The 22,920-nt window shown below is 37.2% G+C and overlaps 1 protein-coding gene across 6 annotated transcripts in view; it reads left to right on the top strand.

Moving 5' to 3' along the window:
* epha3 (EPH receptor A3) overlaps positions 1-22,298 on the top strand; it is a 96,065-nt gene extending 73,767 nt beyond the window's left edge. For 4 of the 6 annotated variants that reach the window (XM_011489638.3, XM_004081693.4, XM_011489639.3 and 1 more), the window contains 8 exons: positions 704-829; positions 3,537-3,722; positions 5,815-5,876; positions 7,843-8,052; positions 9,965-10,114; positions 10,464-10,657; positions 16,178-16,333; positions 19,883-22,298. In XM_011489638.3, coding sequence (XP_011487940.1) covers positions 704-829; positions 3,537-3,722; positions 5,815-5,876; positions 7,843-8,052; positions 9,965-10,114; positions 10,464-10,657; positions 16,178-16,333; positions 19,883-19,988 — 1,190 coding nt within the window. In that variant the 3' untranslated portion in view covers positions 19,989-22,298. Of the gene's footprint in view, positions 1-703; positions 830-3,536; positions 3,723-5,814; positions 5,877-7,842; positions 8,053-9,964; positions 10,115-10,463; positions 10,658-16,177; positions 16,334-18,213; positions 18,332-19,882 lie in introns of all 6 variants that reach the window. The other 2 variants (XM_011489641.3, XM_011489640.3) reach the window with 2 other exon arrangements.
* The last annotated feature ends 622 nt before the right edge of the window (positions 22,299-22,920 follow it).

Genomic DNA, 22,920 nt, shown 5'->3' with positions numbered 1-22,920 from the left:
AGCAGTGCATAAATTTTAGCATCATTGAGCTATTAAAACATAGCTTTATTACACAAAGGGTAGGCTTTTCATCCAAGTCTGTGATAAAACAACTCTCAGACGCTCACGCAACCTTGAAGACTCTTCAAATAAATAGTGTCAGAGTTTGACATAAATGACTGAAACATATACAGTACAAACATGTATAACAATGGACTTTTCTTTGGTCTTTGTTAAAGTGTTGGACATCCAAACTAAACCTGTTTAAGAATTTAATGTTTCTACACTTACAAATATTTATTTTTACTTTTCTAAATGTTTCCTATTATTGGCTTTACATTCATTCATGTTTTTAGTAATTCTGCAGACAGTTGTCTGAAACTTAAAAGTATAGTAGAAAGTGTGATTTAAGAAGTGTGGCTAATTATTTTTAACGACACATTCTTTGTGTTTTGAAAATAGTTGATGAATAATTTGTTTTTATGTTTCTGTGTGTTTACAGTTTATGTCATCATCGCATTTGCATCACTGTGTTTAAATCAAAATAAGATCAATAAAAAATTCAGCTCTGTTTACATTTCCTTGAATGCTCTGTACAATTTCAGTTTTAAGCAATTGTAAAACTTACTGCATCAACTCTATTAAAAATCAATCATTTGGAAAACATCAGATCAGACTGTAAATTTTATTAAGCATCGGCTGCACTTTTCCCGTTCTGCTGCAGTGCGCCTCCCAGGGATCAGGACATACATAGACCCCCACACATATGAGGACCCAAGCCAGGCTGTCCATGAGTTTGCCAAGGAGCTGGACGCTTCATGCATTGCCATTGATAAAGTCGTGGGAGCAGGTAGGGGCTATTAATGTTTATTTATGGATGCATCATACCTCACCATAAAACAAAATTTTCACAGTCAAAGCTAAAACTACAGTCACTTTTAAAGCTGAAATGTAACTTGTTTTTTATTCCTTTTATTTCTTTTATCGTTGCTATCCTGAAAACTTCCACAGAGAGTAATGCATTATAATTTATGTCAAGTTCACACAGGAAAGAAATGAAGACTAAAGCTTATAATATGTTACTGCAGACTGGTCTCCAGAGTGGCATCAGCCTTTCACACTGTAAACCTGTCAGGATGACCCAAGAATTGGCTACTTGACTACACACTGGACAGTACCACAGTACAAAATGTTGTTTTATCAAACAAATCAAAGGGACTTGTAGTTTATTTATATTGTCATACCAAAGCCTGTTTATCCTTTTGGTCAAATTGTAATATTTTGCAAAATATATTAAGATTTTCCTGAATATCCATTATTATTATAGTAGGACACATCTTTACATTCAAGATTTGAAAGTTTTAAAAAAAGATATTATTAAACATCTCCATATGCTAGAGTTATGAAGAACACATACCTTCAAATATAGCTTAAAAGATGAACCATGTTTTCTCTAATTAGATCCAGTTGATTATACAGTTTTGCTTTTTGTATACATCTATTGCTGACCCACAATATCTCTTGTTTTTCCTTTTACATAAGATGTAAACATTATTTCATGTCAGTGTACCACTTAGGCGTGGGTTTTGAACACTATACAGCACACCTCTTCTTTCTCCGTTTAAACTTCAACCCCATCTGTCTTCATTAAACACACTAACGGGACTTTGATGTTTTTGCCAATTGGTGATTCTGTGTTAAGAGACATAAAGCACATGCTGCACTCTGCTTACATGGCCAGCCCTTCACATCAAAGTGGGTTACCTCTGTTTATAAAAGGAAAGGACTTTGTCCTTAATCATGCCTTATTAGACAACAATCTTCTCCTTTAAAGTGACCACATAAAAAGGTGCCAATGCCTGGTTTGCCTGTCCACTGTCGAGGAACAAAAAAAAAAAAAAAAAGGAAATCAGAACACAGGAGAACAGGCGTGCCTTGGTGGGACAGGTTTTAATCATTCAGGATTAAGTTCTTCCAGACACCGGTCCTTCATGTTCAGGGTTTGACCTTTGCTCTTTGATCCAGAGCTGCTGTGGGATAAGACTGCTCTCTATCTGCGCATCTCAGCTCTGACTTCATTCAGCATCAACACATATGGATGTTATGGTTTGACACACACTCACTGCATACTTTGCAGATACTTTATTCGGATTTTGTAGTCTGGCCAAAAATGTTCTACAAGGTTTCCCTTTGATGTGGACACACCATAAGGTATAAAGTAAACTATGAACACACACAAGCGCAGACACACACACCACCAGTAGGGAAGCACTAATTGAACTGTCAGAGGGCGAGTTGAGTCATGCTGCTTTCTAATTGGACTTAAAGGTAAAGCTAAAAACTCCAACTACAGTCTGTTCAGGAATGAACTGATATTTTGTTTCAGGTCCACCGATTTAGAAGCACAAAGTAGTGTCAGACAATAATCCTGAAAAACATCTGTGAACCTTGACTTTGGCCAAAAATAAAGCACCAAATAAACTCCTGCTTTGAATTATAGTTAGCACTCTTTTCAAGCACAACCCTGAGTCGTGCACAGGTTACTTTTAAAGACCTTTTAAAAAAAACAAGTTAGTACCAATCTTCCCTTTTGTCCTTTTTATTGAGCTCACAAAACAGCAAGCATTGATAACAGTGGACAAGGTGACATGAAAGCCAGTTAGATTCTATTAGCAGTTCCATGTTGAGATAGCGAGAGCAGGCAATGCTTTTATTGAATCAATTTTTCATTTAATTGTACTTAAAAGAACTTTAAGACTTAAGGAGAAATGTAATAGTGGTTGTTTATCTCCCTTTACACATTCAAGTTTTATGAAAATGTTTTCCATTTGACTTTAAGTTGAAAAGTCAAAAGATTTTCTCAAAGACCCACTCCTATCATCTTTTGATCTATTTTAAAAACATTCCCAGTGGTTTTTTAGTAATGATTAGCCAAAATCAGCAAAAAAAAGGGTGTCATTTTCTAGGACATAGTTTCTGCAGAGTGGCAGCAGTTCATTAGAAGTGTGGCTTTGTGTTGTGGGTGGGAAGATTGCTGCAGAGCAACCCCACTCCACCTCCCCATTGCAGAGAGCTCGGAGCAGAGTGCATGTATTTTCTATGTTTTACCAACGTCACAAATACGCTCTTTTCAAACTGCATTTTTTTCATCTGTATAAAGAAACATTCAGAAATGTTATTTTGAGCTTAATTTTCTTAATTTATGTCCTTTATCGTGAGAAAAATGCCACAAGAACATATTAAGAACACCAAAAACACAATTTTCATCTGAAAAGTCTTAAAACGGTGCATAGACATCTGCATGAGCCGAGAGCATTACTTCAGCTTTTCTCCCCCAGAATTTTAGAGCTTTATTTGCTAATTCGGACATTGCAAATTATCAACGCAGCACAAAATGTTGTAAAAGCATGTAACCCACTCACAATTACAAGGCAAGACTCCCTCCATTAGGGACAACAACAAAATAATTCAAATACTTAAATCTGATACAATAAATGATACAGGAAAATATTGATCAGAAAACTGACGTTTTTTTGTCCTTAATTTGCTGTTTACAGGTGAGTTTGGAGAGGTGTGCAGTGGTCGTCTAAGGCTCCCCAGCAAAAAGGAGATCTGTGTGGCCATCAAGACTCTGAAAGGAGGTTATACGGATAAACAAAGGCGGGACTTCCTTGCTGAAGCATCAATAATGGGGCAGTTTGATCACCCAAACATCATCAGGTTGGAGGGTGTAGTGACTCGCAGTAAGTTCACTGATTCATGACACAAAAGCGCATTGTATTTTATTATAAAATTCCTATGAGCCAAACAGCATCTTTTCATTTTTTGTTTTTCAAAAATGTATTATAATTTTGAGCACAACAAAGATCCTGGATTCCTATATTACAAGATGATATGCCCTCATTTCAATTTTTTTTAATGTTTTTTTATTTTTCCAGAGTTGTTATTAATAAAAGTATTCCTAGTCATAACAAATTCTTCAATGACGGATTATTCTGTGAAAGGGGGCAAATTTCATTGAGTTGCTGCAGTCTAAATCTCTGCAGATCAATGCACAATGATCAAAGCTGGTGTCCAACACTTGCATAAATCCATAAATCCATATCTCTGACTTGCACCCCTCTGGGCCTCTTCATAGGACTATCATTAGCACACAGAAAGCCTCTTTAAAATGGAATGAGTGCAGAAAAAGGAAAATAATGAGCCTGAACTTTGTCGCTAAGAAACCTGCTTGGCCTCTGTCTCTGCCTGCGGCACTTGGCTTGTTAAGTAGTTCTGCTGCTACGGTTAATCTAAAGAAGAGAACAAAAAACAAGAACTTTTTAAAAAATGTTTTTCATAAACTCCTTGTTCTATTTAACATTGAGTCCATTTTCGGGGAGAAAACCTTCCACATTTACTGAAATATGGTTTGTAAGGTTACTCAACATAAGTATTTTATTGTTTTATGAAGGCAAATCTTGAAGAAAAATAAAATTGTTTTCATGATCTCATCCTTGATTCAGTTTGTCATACTGCTAAAAAAACACACACAAATGTTGTATTTGCTGCTCTATGGTGGCAAGGGGAAGGCCGGCACTGTCTCTGCCGTGTGTGTGCATTTGGAGGGATACCCTGAACATGTGCATTCGTTGAAACAGCACAAGTGCAGAACATACGTTTTTGGAGGGTCCATTTGATATGCTGCTGCACACACCTCTGCACGCACACACACATCGCTGAAGGGTGATTTATTAAGATGCTCTTGTTAATTCTTAATAATCCTGAGACTTTCACACCCCATTTACCTTGCTGCTGCTTTTGGTTGATCCACAGGCTGCATTTCTGTAGGAACACATGCACGCTCATGCACACAGGACTTAATCTGCACACATGCGCAAACACACACTCGCGTGTGAGTTAAGAGAAAAAAAAAGATGGCTGCAGGCTTTAAAATTTATGGTCATAGTTGGAATGAAAAAGGACGAGCAGAAATAGGGTCGATGTGCTCCTGTTTGCCACCATAAAAAATTCTTGCTGCTGAACAAATTGATTTGTCACAGTTTTTTTTTTTTTTTGAAGGTAAAAGTCAGTTTTGTTATATGAGGAGGATCCATTCTTAAAAGTCATGATGACCAAAAGCTTCTGTCTTCACAGATATTAACATGTATTTTTGTTATGTGTAAGAGAGACAGGAGGAGAGGGAGGCAAGGAATTATGTGAAAAAAAGAAGCAGGCATTAGGGAGTAAAAGGTAGGTCAAGAAATTAACATTAATCTGAATGAAAATGGAACAGAGGCAGGAGACCAGTGTTAGGTCAAGAGTAAAGTAGTAAGAACAAAGACATCTGGGACACAAACACGTCTTGAGTCTAACTCGTCATTCAACAATGAGTGATTTAAAGATTTCTTAAGATTTTCTTTTCCTTTCCTCCTTTGCAATAAACCTTGTGCTGCCTGGCGTCTGATCAGCCTCAGATGTTAACAGGCAACGTAGATTTATGGTGAAATCTTTCACAGGAATAAAGATGTCACACTCTGACAGTTGACCTGCTCAGACCCTGGAACTATAACATGGATCATTTGAATTTTCGGAGTGTGTGTTTGAATGCTCATGAGTGGAAACGATGGAAAAACGCCAAGTTCAACCTGGTCCTTATCTGGGCTCTACGTCTGCTTAGAGTCATGTCACGGCCTTCCCTGATGACTTCCCATGTCTTTCTATGTTTCTGTGAATAAATCTTAACTCGACATGATGTTACAGCATGAAAGTCTCGAGGCTGTTTTTGTGCTGCAAGCTGAGTGTATTATTTGGAATGTGACACTTGGCTGAATTCCCCCCTCCCTTTTTTTGCAGGTAAGCCTGTCATGATTGTCACAGAATACATGGAGAACGGATCTCTTGACAGCTTTTTAAGAGTAAGTGATTAAATGAACGCATCCATCTCACGCGTGCGGAGGTTGTAACTAACATCTTCTGCTTACGTGCTCCTAACACAAGGTCCAAGGGAGTTCAATCTGCAAAAACCTACAATGGAAAATCAATTTTAACAGCATTGTTTTCTGTTTTTTCAGAATAGGATTTTTCAGGATGCAGGGCTGCACAGGAAATCCAAATCCATAACATAAAATAGTGTTGTGTTTAATGTCACCCCTTTCTGACATTACCAATATAGCTGCCTGATGGGAGCAAATTAAAGAGAAGGTTCTGGAGCCTTTTATGTGGGACAGCTTTCTAAATGCTGCAGTTTGGTTTATGACACACTTCTTGAGTCTTGCCTTGGGTTAATAGCTACATTAAAACATTTTTTCCAGCAGTGCTCCTAAAATAGAGTCAATGAGCAAATTACTTTGAACTCCACACTGCAACTCATTTTGCTCAACAAACGGACCAAGTGGTTAAGCCGTACATTATTTCATGCTGGTCTACCTATTGAGAATGCAGTAGTTTCACAGTGTATGGAATTATATTAGGCCATTTTGTCTAATTTTGCTGAGCATCTGCTGTGTTACTTCCCTCATTAATTCCTATACATCAATGTACATCATAAAACACATATTAGGTGTATAACAAAAAAGATGAAAACATATATTTTTCAGTAACAGGCATAATGTCACAATTTCTGTACATTTTTCTTCTATTTTTATAAACTGCAAATACCCTAAAATAAGTCAGAATAAGACAGTTTTTAAAATTGGAACAATTTTCTTTGAATAAGCAAAAAATCTACCAGAACTTTCATTTTAAGAAAAAAAAAACACATTGTCACTAATACACATTTTCTAAAACAAAGAACATTTTAATATTGAAAAACATTCATGATGAGATAATCTTTCTGGTGCAACAGAAGATAAGACAATTATACTTAAAATAAGGGCCTTTAAAAAAAAAAAAAGATTCACTTTCTGCAGTGAATCCTGTGTATGTAGATAAGAGGGTCCTTACAGCTCCCCCCAAAAAATTACAGAATAATGTTTCTCACTGACATAAACAAGTACAACCCGAATCATAACATTTCCACCCTTCTGCATGACTGCTGTCATATTGCATTTCAATTAATAGTTGTACTCTTTAAATTTTATGGCTAATCAGATCTTTTCAATCCTATTGTTTCATAAAGAGGACAATAAAATCAGTATTGTAGTCTTTACAGACTTTTACTGTGATGATTGTGAATGAATGGAAATGCAGCTAAACTACAACCAAACTTCCAGATTTTTTTATTTTTTTTGATTGATTGATGGGTTCAATTAATTGTTTGGAAATTGAGTTCTAATTATGCCCTGATAAGTGGGGAGCACTTTTAAACCACTGTTTGATATCTCTTTGCCCTTGGCAGAGTGTTAACTGACTCCTAATGCACCAAAAAGGTGAGAGAACCTGAATTTATGGAGATAGTTTGACATGTTGATAGTCAGTTAATTAAGAGCATTAGAGCAACACCAGCTGACTGCCAATTCTGCTAAGGTGGTACCTTCTATTCAGAGTGAAGAAGTGTTACTTTTTTTTGTTAACTGTCTTTTCTAATATTGAAAAAAAGTCATGGTAAAATATGTCATCAACCATGGAAGCTTTTTCATTCGTTTTGGCACGTACATGTAAAGTGTTAGGATGACTTTTGGTTTCACACAAATACAAAAAAATATTGTCATATTGAAAAGAAAATTTTTCCCCCTTGGTTTTTTGGTTTTATCATCAAGCTAAACGTGTGGGACAGAATGTCAAAGGTTACTCTTAAAGGTTAATGAAAACTCTTTGTATAACAATGAGGACAGCTTTGATTAATGCAAAAAATCGAAAAGGTCAAGATTTCAATTAATATAATATAAGCTAAACTACAGATGTTGAATGTTCTTTTGTCTTTTTTTTTTCTTTTTTTTTTAGAAACATGACGCCCAGTTCACAGGAATTCAACTGGTTGGGATGCTGCGGGGCATCGCCTCAGGCATGAAGTATTTGTCAGACATGGGTTACGTTCACCGAGACCTGGCTGCTCGGAACATCCTCGTCAACAGCAATCTGGTGTGCAAAGTGTCAGACTTTGGTTTGTCCCGTGTACTGGAGGACGACCCGGAGGGAGCCTACACCACCAGGGTAAGATGAAACACACACTAGTATTCTTCTTTGGTGGTAAAACTGAATATTTCGTGAACATCTTTATGTTTTTCCCTCCTGCTCTACCTTGAAAACGTTTAAAAGGTTTACTAACTAAAACCCAGAACAGCAAGTTCAGAAAGTGGAACACATACATGAACTAAAAAGAAGCCAAATAAACATAAACACCAACAAATGGTGAAGGCAAAGATGACTCTGAGCTCCCTGTAGACTCAGGAACTTCAGCACAGCAGGAAGAATGTTCCTGTGTTAGTCACATGCTTTGTTTTCCCACTCTCTCTGTCAGCATACATGCCATTACTGTTCTCACCACACAAGCCCATATTGAGAACATCTATAACTTATCAAGTACTATAAATGTTCCCCTCTTAATCAAAACCAAAAAATGCAATGGGAATTGCAGTTGTATGTCACTTTGAGAGATGTTGTACTATTTTGAATGTAGTGTTTTATCTGGCAAAGACGTATAGCTTTCTTTTTAATTTTTCGTTATGTTTGCCCTCAGAAAATAAAACTTTCTTCTACTGGGGAAATTATAAAAACAAAACCTTTAAAATATATCTTCATTTATCTTTATTTTCTTTTAAATGTTGTTTCTTAGAATCCTGAGAAACAACAAGAATCCTAAAAGTACAAAAAGTTGATGAGGAATTTAAACGATAAGCATTTTTGCATTTTTCCTCTTGGTTACTTCTACTGTTGATCATTGTGTCACAAAATGAGGCATAACAGGAGCTTTGTAATTTTCCAGACCCTCCGGTATGTACGATCCGCGCACGAAACTCCTTTGAACGAAGTGTAATTTGCTGGCTGGGAATCTCTTGTCAAATAAACAGCTTCTATGGCTTTTGCTTTTCTCCCAGAAATACATAAAATAAAAAAAGACAGGATAATAAACTTTCCGTTCTTCCAGTAACTGTCAACCCCCTCACACTTAGCTGTTTCACACACAGCTTTCACTTGGACTTTACTATATATTTTTTTCCAGTAACTCTTGCTTCTTTGATGAAAAGTCTTCCTGTGACAAAGAACCACCCATGTGTGTATGGGTGTGTGTTTACATGTTATCCAGTGAGCGAGTCTGCTGTTTTTGATCTGTACTCTCTAAGGTCAACATTTGGTTATTGTTTAAGTAAGGGAGTCTGACTGCTTATACTGGGTTTCAGTGCACGGTGATTCATTTGTGTGGCCGTATTCTACACTTTAGTACATTCCTGAGGGGTTCCCATAGGGACTGGGGAGTATAAAGGAAAATTGGATAATTTAGATAAAACTGGATCTGACTGTGTGACTCAACACACACCACTCATGCCTCTTTTTGCTTTTGACTTCTGTTGCCGTACTTCATTCAGTTCATTTTTTTCTCAATTTGCCCTGCCTTTTTTTTCTTCGAACTGTAAATGTGGCCACACTTTGAAGGATTCCACACAAAGCTATGAATTTTTTATTTGAAAAATGTTTTGATAATCTACGACTGAAACTGAATCTGATCCTTGTTTTTCTTTAAAACCAGGTAGGTCTTTCTGGTGGAGATGCAAAACCTCATTTTGATGTCAGGTTTCAGCTTTACAAATTCTCTTAAATGTGGTTAAAACGTATGACCCAGATCCAGATTGCTTGTATAAATAATTTTTAGTGGAGAACACACCCAAGGCTCCTTCAGATCTGCATTTTGAAAAAGCTTGGAAAAGCAAATTGATGAAAGCTTACTTATGAAGCTAAGGTTGTATTTTTTACTTTTAACTCAAATCTTATATTTAATTTTACTTACATTTAGAGATAATGTAAGAGGATGTGATGTCCATGATTTACTGACTTGTAGATTGACAGACAAGCACAGTGATTCACTTCCTACTGACCTGATTCATTTTTATCTCTTGCTGCGACTCAGGGAGGAAAGATTCCTATCCGGTGGACAGCCCCAGAGGCTATCGCCTACAGGAAGTTTACATCAGCCAGCGATGCTTGGAGTTATGGTATTGTGCTCTGGGAGGTGATGTCATATGGAGAACGACCATACTGGGAAATGTCAAATCAGGATGTAAGTGCCGCCAATTTGTAAATGACTTTTCTTGGCATGGGGTCCAATTTTGTGCACCCACTTATTTGCAGTGTAAGCAATTTGCACAAACATCATTACAGGGTGTGAATGAAAAAATTAGCTCCTTGTGCAATGTTTGGTGCGCATAAAAAAAAAGCTGGTGCCTGATTTTTATACCCATAATCATTTTGGGGGCTGAAAATATTAGGCTGTATGTCACTCAGACTGGGTATTTAAGTGTAATCTTTACTTTTAGAAGGATAAAAACAGGCTAAAAACACAAACAAATACAGCAATCATAATTTTACCAATTGCCTTTTTTTAAAGTCATGTCTCTTCTTACAAAAAGGTAATCAAAGCTGTAGATGAGGGATACCGCCTGCCTCCACCTATGGACTGCCCTGCCACCCTCTACCAGCTGATGTTGGATTGCTGGCAAAAAGAGAGGAACAATCGACCCAAGTTTGAACAGATTGTCAGCATTTTGGATAAACTCATTCGCAACCCTGGCAGCCTCAAAATCACAGCCAACACAACATCCAGGTACCAAAAGGAGATTGGCCCCTTTTTTTAAACTTAATTGTCTGTGTTTGTTTTTCTTTCTTTTTTTGTTCTATATACCAAAAAAAGCCTCAAAAGGTTGCCGTAAAATGTTATATCCTGATCCAGGCTTTTTAGAACAACTGAAAGTGGTTGTTTGAAACTATAAAGGCAGCTTTCTTTCCGTTCCGCCGTTTTCTCCGCTTTGGCTCCCACCGATTGGATTTCACAAGTGTTTTCCATTGTATCTTCAATTCAATTAAAATAATGGCACAATTAAAGTTAATGCAAACCGGCATGGCTTTTTCTGGTTGTAATGGGTTCTACTGTTTAAGCACAAGACATGGTGGTAAGAATGACAGGTCCAATTTCTTTTTATGAATGAAGCTCAGTTTAGCAAAAAATAAGTACCACCAAAGAAAATGTGGTGCATGAAGTCACATGATGATAAGGGAAGAAAAGAGCAATTTTTTTGTTGATATCAACATAAGCAGAACTTTAAAATATAACTTTCTCAGCATTAAAACATTTTTTCACATATATTTCACTTTCAATTTCTGTTTTTAATTCCATCAAATTGTGTTGTTCTCTTTGTCTGCTCCTGTGCCTCTTTTATCAATCCTTTCACCTTCACCTTTATTTATGTCCTTTGTTGGAACTTCCTTTTTTCCCCATGAGGATACGGGGAAGAGGAACCGTCTCTGTACAGTTGTCAGTTCTAGGTAGCAAGCAGAGCAAGCATGGGGTCTGCAGCAGACTGCAATAGCATTATGGAGATGTCAGCGCTCATAACATTGACTAATGATTTCTTAAGAAAGTGAAAATAGGTCCCTTGGAGTTTGCATGTAATTTTCTTGATTGGCTTTTAACACTGGGTGAGCACAGCCTGGCCGACAGAGGCCTGGGAGGTGATTTATTAGAGCCCTGTGTCCGGACATGTGCGTGTGTGTTGTGGCGGCAGTAGCAGTTGCACAGCGGGAGCAGCTGCACTCAGCTCCACACACCTCGTTTGTCTCGGGGCTGTCCTGGTTGGCTAATGTACTACCCCCATCTTCAAAGCCCAGTAAGCCCAAACCAAAGCCTGAGACTAAAGCATCTGGAGACTTAAAGGTGGGACCAGGTCAGAGTTTACTGCCACTGCATGGTAACGGAGAAAGACTCAGGTCAGTGGGCCAAGGTTGGCTGTCAGATACTAATTATGGGCCAACAGGCGTCCAGTGAGGCCTGGAGGAGACTGTTTCAATTGCTTTTCAAGATGTGAAAAATATGAAATTGCGGATTTTTCAGTTTTATTACATTTTTCAAAACCTTTTTTTTTATTGTCCTTAAAGAATACCTGTATTCTGTAAAACACTTAAATCTAATAGATTTATTTTTAGAAAGCAATTATTTTGCTGTAGTGGGTGCTGAACAACTACTGTATGACTATAGTTTGCTACAGCCCCTCAATCACAATAATAATAATAAGAGAGCATTTTTCAGTTTAAAGAAAGATTTGTTACGTATTTAATCAGAATATTGTTAAGTTCTTCCACTGTTATTCTCAGGATGCTGCTTTTTTGTATCCCATTTCTTCTCTGTCAGATTTTACTGTTAAATTAAGGCACAGTATACGGTATTGTTGTTTACTGTATACACAACCACCTTTCAAAGTTCATTGAATCTTAACGACTGGAAGCACATGTCTGTTTCTATATGAACCGTTGACTGTTTAAGAAAACTGGACTGAGGGATCCCTCCCCCTCGCGTTCCTAATAGAAAATACCTGCAGGCTTCAAGAAGCTGAAATCCCATAAACTTAATAAAAAGCTATTATTCAGTAATTCTATTTGTCAGAATAACCTTTCTTGCTCTGATATCTTTGTAACATGCTCTTGCTCATTTTAATTTTTTTACGTTGTTTATTTTTTATGGCAAAGTATTCAAGCTATAAACAGTCCAATCAGATGCCTCTATAAAAGCACATGCTGCCCGCTGGCCCCCACTTCAATGTTTGATTAACAGATTCTCCCGAGCCCGCTTTTCTCTGGAAGGGGTGTTGACTTCCAACAAGCTTTTGAAAAAGGGCTGTGTCACAGAAACCAGAATGTAAAAAGAAAAAAAATCCAAGCAAATACAGAAGAAATGTATGTGCCAGAAACAAATTAAGACTAAAAACAAGCAGACAAATGTGGTAAAATAACCAATCTGAGAGTATAAACACAGTTTAGCTCACCAATAAAAAAATTACAATAACTGCTTTAAAAGCAAACACTTGAGATTTTCTAAATGTGGCTGATAAGTAATACTTTCACGGATAAAACTTACTGATTTGTATTGGCTCCAGGGACTGAATTGAAAATTTGTCTGAATTGTTATACTAAATAAACATTTTTATGAAAAAGGAAAAGAAGAACAGGCAAAGTAGAAATGTTAACACTGAGAGACGGGGAAAAAAGTGCAGCACAAAAAAATAAAATAAAAACATCAATTAAAAGAGGAAAAGCAAAACATTATTTTCCACACCAACATTAAAGTGCTAGAATCTGGCATTAAAAGGCATCATAAAAACAAATAATTAAATTGAAAGGGTGGCTGTACACATCTGGCCAAGCTCTAACGGATAGACTTTGGCAATTGTTCAAGTAACAAAAAAAGAAATCCATTCTTCCTCCAGAGTCCTCCTAACATGTGCTTTACCTCTTCAAGCTCTTCTCTTCATCCATATCACCTATCGTTCCAGTTCAGCCCCATAAACAAGATACTACACAGCCCTGGTTATATAGAGGTCACGGACAGGGTCCGACAGTTTTTTTTCATTGGCTTATTTATATTTCCTTCTGTTCAAACACTAGGTTTTCTCTGTTGCTATATGCTGTTACACAAGAGATTTAGTAGCCATCCTCTGGCATCAAACATATGCTCTCTTTTTTTTCTCGTTTCCCACAGCTCTCTTTCTTCTCCAATCATCTCGTCTCTTGAGTAGTGATGAGTTGTTGCTCAAAAAAGAGTAAAAAGAAAACACGGAAAATGATAAGGGAGGCGAAACAGGGTCATTTGCAGTTTACGTCTCAGTGGAAGCAGCAGAGGGGGGAAGCAGAGCGAAATATAGAGCGAGGAGATCATGCAAGGTGGTTCAGCAAAGAACAAAGAGGAGATCGATTTTCTTAAAAAAGTGCTCCGGATTTCATTCTGCCTACCTAAAAGTTAAGATGATTTTAGATGTACAGTCATTTTGCGCAAAATTTGTTGATGGGAGATTTATATCAGCAAAGTCAGTTCCTCTATTCTACTCATGCAAACCTCCCCCTTCCATTGAGCCTGAAATTCCCTTCATCTCAGACAAACCAGACTTTCCAGGGGTCCTGGGGGGCACTCAAAATTTTGACAGGCCTCTGATCTGGCAGGAAAAGACTCAATCATTGTAACAACACCCACTCCACCACCTCAAGTGTCTCTTTTTTTCTCCTCCTTTTTCTTCTCCTTTCCTGTCTCAGTTTGAGATCCTGTGTCCCTTTCTTCCTCTGGTATGCTGTCTGGCCTCAGTGTGATGCTTTTGACCATGTGGTTTAACGCTAGCCTGGTTGGTTTATTAACTACGTGCTCCGTCACAAAATGAGCTCTGCCTTTGTCATTTAGAATTCATTCTTCATGATGTGCCCCTTTTGTTTAAAGAATGGAAAATAAGCAACAGCCAGTTTTCCTTTTTTTTGGCTTAATTCCAGATCAAAAAACCTTTAAGGGTTTGTCACTATGAAGGGACGTAAAAGTTTTCTATATCGGATAATCCCCAATGTAAAGTAAAAAACATGTCTTAATATGACAAAATCACAGTTTTACACGTTATATTGACTTTTTTTAATACCCAAATAAAATGGTATGATACAGTGATAAGAATAAAATAAAATAAACAAGCAGCAATTGAGAAATCCCTGGCGCTTAAAATAATATTTTTGGAGAATTCTGTCATTTGTCTGATCATTAGTGTCGCCATAACATTTTTTTTTTCTTTTCAAAACCTTTTTCCCCCAAAAAACACTTGACCACATCACACATAATGCCTTAAATGAAATGCAACTGAGTGGAGGTAGACATCCTTAAATCCTGCTTGTTTACTGGATGCTACCATGAATAGGATTCCCCAAAGGAGAACAATAGTTTTCTTTTCTCCTGTTCTTACATTAGCAGTTCAATACAATCTTTGGATTTATAAATGTAGCTCTCAAATAGAAGAAGGGTGAAATAAACTGAATGATTACTAACGCCACTATGTAAAGTCCAAAACAGACAAATATTGTAACTATTACAAAATTTCTTTGCACAGAAAATGCACCTCCTTACTTTTTAACCACTGACTCTTTGCTCGTTAAACATGAACTGACATTGCAAGTGTCGAACTCTTGCCACTTTTATCTCCTACCACACTCTTTACCTCTCTTCTGTTCTTGACAAGTATTTCTACCCTTTGTCACTCTTGAAGCCGCCTTTAAGAAACATGAGTCAGAGGCAGTCAGAGAAGTGCCCGAAGCTCTCTTCCTCTCCGCTGTTGAAGCTGCTAAAGCCCAATACCACAGCGCTTTAAGTCTGATTTGATCCAACTGTAACCATTCAGTCTTATAAAGCCATGTATCAGGCGCTAGAAAAGTCCCACAGGAACCGGTAATAGAAGCTGATGCTGCTTGTGTTAGATATTTTAAACAATTAAAATAAAAATAGTTTCAGCTGCATTTGTTTAAAAAAAAAACAGAAATATGTCTTTCCATATCAGATTTCTTTCGTTTTCCTCTCTTTATTGGTGAAAGAGGGTCTCTTTCTTGATGGACCACATCCATGACACAATTATTAGGTGCACAGCTATATTTTAAGTATTTCTTTTTATCTGTGATATTCTGTTTTAATTTTGTAAAACAATGTCATACGATTCTGATTCATTGGAGAAATTTATATTGACATTTTTTATAATTGTAATTTTTCACTCAACCCAATCACAAGGCTTCTAAATGTTCACTGATGGCAGGCTGCTACCACTATACATTTCAATTTGTGTGTAATCAAGGTTTTTTTGTGTCTTGGTCAACAGTAAACTTGAAAATCCTGTTAGCTGTGTCTCCTATATCTCACACTTAAATTCATCCAGATTTGGTCCACTGGCATTTATATCTATTAGGTCACAACTGTGCCTGGCTGCTGCAAGGCTTCTGTTGCATCATACATCACCAGTCCACACTTTTTGTCAGAAGCTGTCAGAAATACTGCCACTCCGCCCCCCTCTGCTTTCCTTAGGAGGGGTTAATACAGTTTAATGGCCCCCGGTGCTCATCTGTGCCTGCATGCTGTGTGCTTGAGGGGACAGGCTTGGGTTGTACACACTCAGTTTTCAACCAGTCAAAAGCTCACGGTTGATTGCTAGCCAGGCAGCCGTATACCAGATTCTCAGCTGTTTCTTGAAGCCATACAATAATTTCTTATTTTTGTGCAGAAATGTATGCACATTTGTGCTTTTCTTGGGTTTTCTTCAACTTTGTTTATGTTTTTTCATTTTAGGCCAGCCAATTTATTGTTGGACAGGAGCAGCTTAGAGGTTCCCTCTATGGGGACGATGGGGGACTGGATGGATCCGATGAGAACCCTGCCCTGCAAAGAGGCCTTCTCAGGGGTCAGCTACAGCTCCTGTGACACAATAGCCAAGACCTCCACAGAGTAAGAAAGCATCACACACATCTTTTAAGCTGTTCTGTCTCTTATAGTGGCGTTTGCAAACTCTGCATTAGTGCAGATCAGACCAGAAAAACCTAACCTATAATTTGCAGAAAATATGGTAAAATGGTAAATGGCGTATACTTATATAGCGCCTTTCTTCCTACAAGGACAAAGCGCTTTACAGTCACAGACCCATCCACCCAGTCACACACACATTCAAACACACATTCATACACTGGTGGCGGTGTTTACTCATAATGACAGTTTAAGCCATGTTTTCAATACAGTTGGTACCACCAGCATAGGAGGTAAAAATATAGAAAAGGAACAAATGGGCACTAATAAAAGAAGAAATAATGATCTTGAATTCAAACTTTAATGATGCTTGACTTTTAAATTACCATAATTAAATAAACCTATTTAACTTACAGTTCACAGTTCAACTTTTTCTAAAAAAAAATACCATCCAAATTGTGCTTGTGTTATAACTTTCAACTCCCTTTTTCCCTCTTTTCTCCACTAAACTTAACCTCTGTCATTCACGCCCCTCTGTCTTCCCTCACCCCTGCTGGCTCACTGCTGCCTTAATTGGTGTGGAATGTGACGGGGTAAATAATTGGACATTTCTAATCATTGTGATCAAAGCAGCCATTCACTGTGTTGATGGCAGCAATGGAGCATTTAGAGAAGAATGCAATCCTCCAGGCAGCTGTAACTCAGAAGCTTATCAAAACAGGCAGTAATTACACAGTTGGGCTCACTGTTTTAGAAAGAAACAATCAGTAAAATACAACCATTATTAATATTATCACAAGTTATGATGGTACAAAAAAAATCTAAAAATAGAAATAGAATTTTTTTGTAAGACACCACTTTTTTCTATAACAAAAATTCTTTACCCATAATAATAACAAATTGTTGGAAAGCAATTTCAGTTTCTTCAGACTTCTTGAACAGTGCAAGCTATTTATCCTGCTTCTTTTATTGCATCCTCTAAATCTTTGTATTGATAAAACCAATTTTGGACAAACTCCAGCCAAAGACATTTGGACTCCACATCATGTATTAGTTTACATCACCTTTTCCATGAGTAGATACTGTGCAAAATTGAATCAGTGCAGTATTAATCCTGTGAAGAGGTCCCACATTTAAAGCACCCAAGCTCAGCAACATGCCTAACAGCCTTGGCCCGTACTACAATATAGATTGTTGTATTGATTTGTTCAGCCTTAATCTAGTCCTTGATATTCAGCACAAGGAGCAGTCATCATACTTGGTTGCTGTGTGCTGACTCATCTGCTGAAGTAATTGATTAATCCTTTTTCGAATATGGGATGGACTGACAGGAAAACACTGCATCATTTGAACTGAATACTCTGTCTGCCCAAAGTGCATCCAAGGCTCATTGGAATTATTTGAACGAGGCTGAAATAAACTCAACCAAACTGTCAGACAAGCAGAAGTCATGAAAGAGCAAAAAAAGTCGACATAACTCAGCAGGTGTGCAGCTCTGAGAAAGTTCCTTCTCTTAATTTCTTCCTTGTTATACTAAAAGAAAATAATCATTTAAACTTGCATTTCAGTGTTAAAATAAGTACTATTAGTAACATTCTTTCTAAATATGTTTAAAAGCATAACCAATATGCTAGATCAATTAACAGCAACTATAACAGTATGTGTTATATTTTAAGTGAAAAGAATGATGGAGAGTAAAAAGGATGCGCTGCTAATTTTAGAAGTTAATACAGGTTAACATTACAAAAATACATGGATTTTAGGAAAATATTACAGTAAGAATGATTTAACACAAGGCAGGGCTTTTAATTTCCATCCCATTGTGTCACGGTTTGTTAATTTTGCTGGGCCTGACCTTGTTTCAGTAGAGTGGTTCTGACGGAGGTCCATGTAACACCAGCCACATGCCCAGAATGGGAGCCATCCATGGGGATCACCACCCTCTAACACCCACTTCTTTTCCAGCTGCCCAAGCTCTGGATGGTGGGTGGAGGATCGAAGCTCAGTTTCTGTCTGAGGCTAAAAACTAACCTCCAGAGTCATCGCTCCTCTTCCAACTATAAAGGGATGGTTACATTTAGTTTAAGAGTCTCAGTGACAGCATTTACGTTTTACAGTGGTCCCTCATTATATCGCGGTTCACTTTTTGTGGTCTTACTATTATGCAGATTTTTTTACTGTATTTATTTTTTCACAGTCTACTGTTTTCTTTAAGAATTTAAACAAGAGAAAAAAGTGTGAAAATGTTCATGTCTGTCTAAGAAAAGTGTATAAAGTGTGTAGTGAGGAGTTTTACAGCCTTAAAACATCTGTAATCCTACTTCACTGACTTCACCTATCGCAGGTTATTTTTACAGTCGAACTTCCGCGATAAATGAGGTACCACTGTTTTCTACACCACTTTGTCTTATGATTGGAAACACAAGACAAAAAAACAGTCCATTTTCTCAAAAATCTTTTTGTTAAAAACAGTTTCAGAAAGGAAAGTCTAAATCTGAAAAAAGAAGAGGCAGTTCTTTTAACTTGCACCAATGTTTTCACTAAATAGAAAGGATTTAGTGGTGGCTCAATAAAATGAATTACACCAAAGTAATTTTTTTGTTTTTATCAATTTCATTACGTTTAAATAAAAAAAAAATGGTTTTTTTTTGGAGTAAAATTAATTGCTGACTTGCAATTGTAATGATGACCATCCCTTTGTATTGGAGCACAGAGTGAAGCCAGTTGTCTGACTTTAATGTCTTACAGTTACTCCCCTGTGAGTGTATGTTATGCAGGTATCATAAGGTATAACTTTGCTTGTGTGGAAAAAATTAAAGCACTGCTACGATAAAATATCGCAATAACAAAGCTATAATTAGACAAGAAATCCGCCTGCAACTTTAATGCTTTTACTAATGGAATATTATAGTAAGGAGGAGTCTTAACATGTGCTGTGACTGCTTGTTGCTTCTTTTTCACAGTTTGAGCTGCTTTTAGTCTGTGGCTGAGTTGTCCCAAACAATAAATTAAGTCAACTAACGTGACTACTTTTTTTGTGTTCCAGGTTTACTGCAAACCCAATAATACCAATCAAAATGTATCTCTTCTGAAGAAGAGGTATTTTTTGAATGCATGTAAAGTAACAGATCTTCTACAAGCTTTTGCAAAATTTACAAGTTAAAGTTAGTGTTGAGTTGTTCTCCTTCCCCAATGCTGCTCCTCTTATGCTCGTGCCCTTCATTGGTAACTGATTCTATTTTAGTGCGGTTTAGAAAACTGGACTAAGCCCCATCCATGCCTTTGGTTTTCCTTCAGACAAAGTCACACCAGCAGCAGCTGTCTGCACAGTCTCCTGAGAAATATCCCACTTTGGGGATGACACTTTCATAAGAAAGTGAAAGGAGCAGCATTGGGAACGTGTAAATACTGTCACCTCTACTGTCAGCGATACATGCTTGGCATTTTTCCAACCCGTTTTCTCATCTGATAGTTGATTGTGTCTTGCCCCCTCCCCTCCCCCCCCTCTCCCTCACTTCTTCTGTCTCAAACCAGGGATCTGAAAAAGGTTGGCGTGACTATTGTTGGACCACAGAAGAAGATAGTGAGCAGCCTTAAAGCGCTAGATTCCAACACGAAGAATGGCCCGGTACCTGTTTAAAAAAAGATAAATAACAATGCAATGGATGAAAAACTACAGAGATCTGTGCTGACTCAGCAGATGCAGGAACTGGACTCAGAGGGAATGGACTATGTTAAATACTATTTGTCTTTCATTCGTTTGGTGAAAGACTGAGAAAAGGTGGAGTTCAATGCAGATCTGGCAGTTAGGCACAACCTTCTTCCTCCCTGCCCAAGTTGAGATGCCTTACAGACTAATAGAGGAGTCAAGCGATGAGGATCAGGTAAACAAACTTGGACCATACAGGGAAACAGGGTGCGGATTGAGACAAAGCTAGAGCTCTCCATAATTCTGGCTTAGCCACAGAATGCCAGACCTGCAATCTGTGGAGCGTGGTGGCGAAATGGCCTAGAGGCTGCATGAACACGAGCACGGTTAACCAGCAGCAGCTGACCTGGATGTGGAACCTCCCTCACCCTTTTGGATTGATGGAAGTTGAGGTTGTGGATTGCAATGCAGCTGTAAAAACGGGGGAGCTGGACAAACCTAGATTCTAACCGAGCCATTGTACTTCTGTAGCTCGAACCTAAAGCATTTTCATTCAGTAAACATGCCATATGAAAGCAATAATGATGTAATCCTTCAAGTAGAGTCATCATCTGGAAGCCATTGGTCTGCCACTTGTGTAATGTACTTAAAGGGTACAAACTTCATAACACACTTCTCACACAGGATTCAGTGACATCTGGGTTCTCTGTGGGAATGAACATCTATTGAATTACGCATCCCCACCCCTCACTTGATGACCTTTGTGTAAAATCTCAGGATGTGTTCATTCTTTTTTATCCTTCAATTTAAGGAAACTATAGGTGATGAACGAGCAAAGTCAGCTATTGAGAGCAAAGATCTGAAAGAAAAGAGAAGGAAGTGAAATGATGGCAAACAAAACTTGAAAATTAAGCCATCTCAGCTGTCATTGGTGAGTGCTCCGCAGGTGTTTTTGAAAAAAAGGGGTTTGTTGCTGAGTTTCGCCTTTTGAGCATAAGACGTTCGCACCACCACCTCTTCCCCACAGCAGGTATTATTTCAGATCTCTGCAGCTGGTGGAGTTTGATGGAGACCACTGGTTTGTATTTGAATCAATACCTTTTGTGTCAAAGCTGTGTGGATTCATTTATTTTCTTTATTGATTAAAGAAACTTGGTTGGAGAAAAATTTCTGAGCTAAACTAGTTTCTATCCAATGAGCAAAAAAGAGGAATGTTTCCCGTTGTTGGGTCAGAAAGTAATGGGATCACCAAGCTAGAATTTTTTTTTTTTCAATTTTAATTTCTTTTTGTTTCTTTGCTTTATGGTTAAACAACAAAGTATGAAAACACCTTAAAGTGTTGCCACCATTTAAATAAACCATCGTGACAAAAATAAGGAAAAACGCTTTTTTCCTATCAAATTCACGTTTTCCTGAAGGCACCTGAACATATTTTGAACAAGGAAAAATAATAAATATTCTGTTTGGATCAGAAAGTGCAAAACTTACCGAGTATTTTTAAAAATGCACTTCCCTTATTTTCTGCTATTGGACAAAAGAACATTCACCTACAAGGATTTTATCGCCATGCACTTAGTATACAGTGTTGTAGCACTTTGAATGGGAATAGTATTGCCTTGGCTGTAGACTAAGCTTGAGATATTGACAAAGCTGATGGTGCTTTTGGGAAACTCAACTCAGTGAATCCGTTCTCTCAACATTTTTGTTCTTGGTCTTCCTGTGGATGCTGCTGTTGCTGCTGTGCGTTCTAATTAGCATGTACATATTTGAAATCATCTTATTGGAAGCAACCAGCACTAGAGATCCCACTGTATGCTAATGGCCATCCCTTTTTTTGTATAAAATGTCTGTATGTATAAATGACTTAATAAAATTGTGCAACCGTTTTACTTAAAAAAGAAAAGAGACAAAAATCATTTGTATTATATTTTATCTCGTTTGGATTTATATTTGACAGTTGTTTTCTCTTTTTTACAATAAAAAAAGCAGTTATGACGACATTATTTATTTGTTAACATTTACAGTGCATTGTTGATTTTTTTTTCTAGCATAAGATAAATTATGTGTCAGTATGAATTGTGTTCAAATTAACATACTTTAAAAAACACAAGACATCTGAAAAAGCAATACTGTATGGACTTTATCCAGATCCCCTAATTATATGTCTCAAGACTGATCTGTGTGTCTGTTTGAGAGTTTATGTTTGCAAATGTAGATGGCCTTGTCTACTAATGTAAAATGGTTTGTAGTGGAAACATTTATATTTTTATAATAAATATTCACAAAATATTTTCCAACAGATGGATGGTCATGGAGCTGCCTCTGTAATTTATTTGTAAGGTTGAAAGTGCAGAAAAGTCAAATTAATGTACAAACTAATGTTGCGACACTACGAATGATATGGATCTAAGTCAACAAATTTCATGTTTAACTTTTTTCTAAGCTTTATTAAATTTTTACAACACATCAAAAACAGTTTTTTTTTGGTCTAGTGAGTTCTTATATTATTTATGAAATGTAGATTTTTCTATTTCTTTTCGTATCAATTCTGGCTTTTAATTAAAAATTAAACATTTACAGCATGGTAGTTAAATAAAAGAGGAACTATGTGGAAAAAAGAGGTTTCCAAGGAAACTTATACAACCTGGGAGAGGAAAAAAGTTTTGAATGTTTAAGATCATTATTTTTGTATTGTCAAAATTAACCCTTTAACATTTCAAATGTCACCGGTGACATCTCAATAACAAAGGTAACACTTGCTTTTATGGTATGGTACTTACTGGGTGTTTACATGGTACTTACAAAGTACTTGCATTGTACCTACACGATATCTTCTGATATCTTCTGGGTAATTATATGGTACTTACGTTGTTCCCACATGCTAGTTACATAATACCTACTGAGTTTTTATGGGGTACTTGAT

Source organism: Oryzias latipes, chromosome 21 (genome assembly GCF_002234675.1).
Source record: "Oryzias latipes chromosome 21, ASM223467v1".
NCBI lineage: Eukaryota > Metazoa > Chordata > Actinopteri > Beloniformes > Adrianichthyidae > Oryzias > Oryzias latipes.
This window is presented reverse-complemented; position numbering and strand designations above follow the sequence as displayed.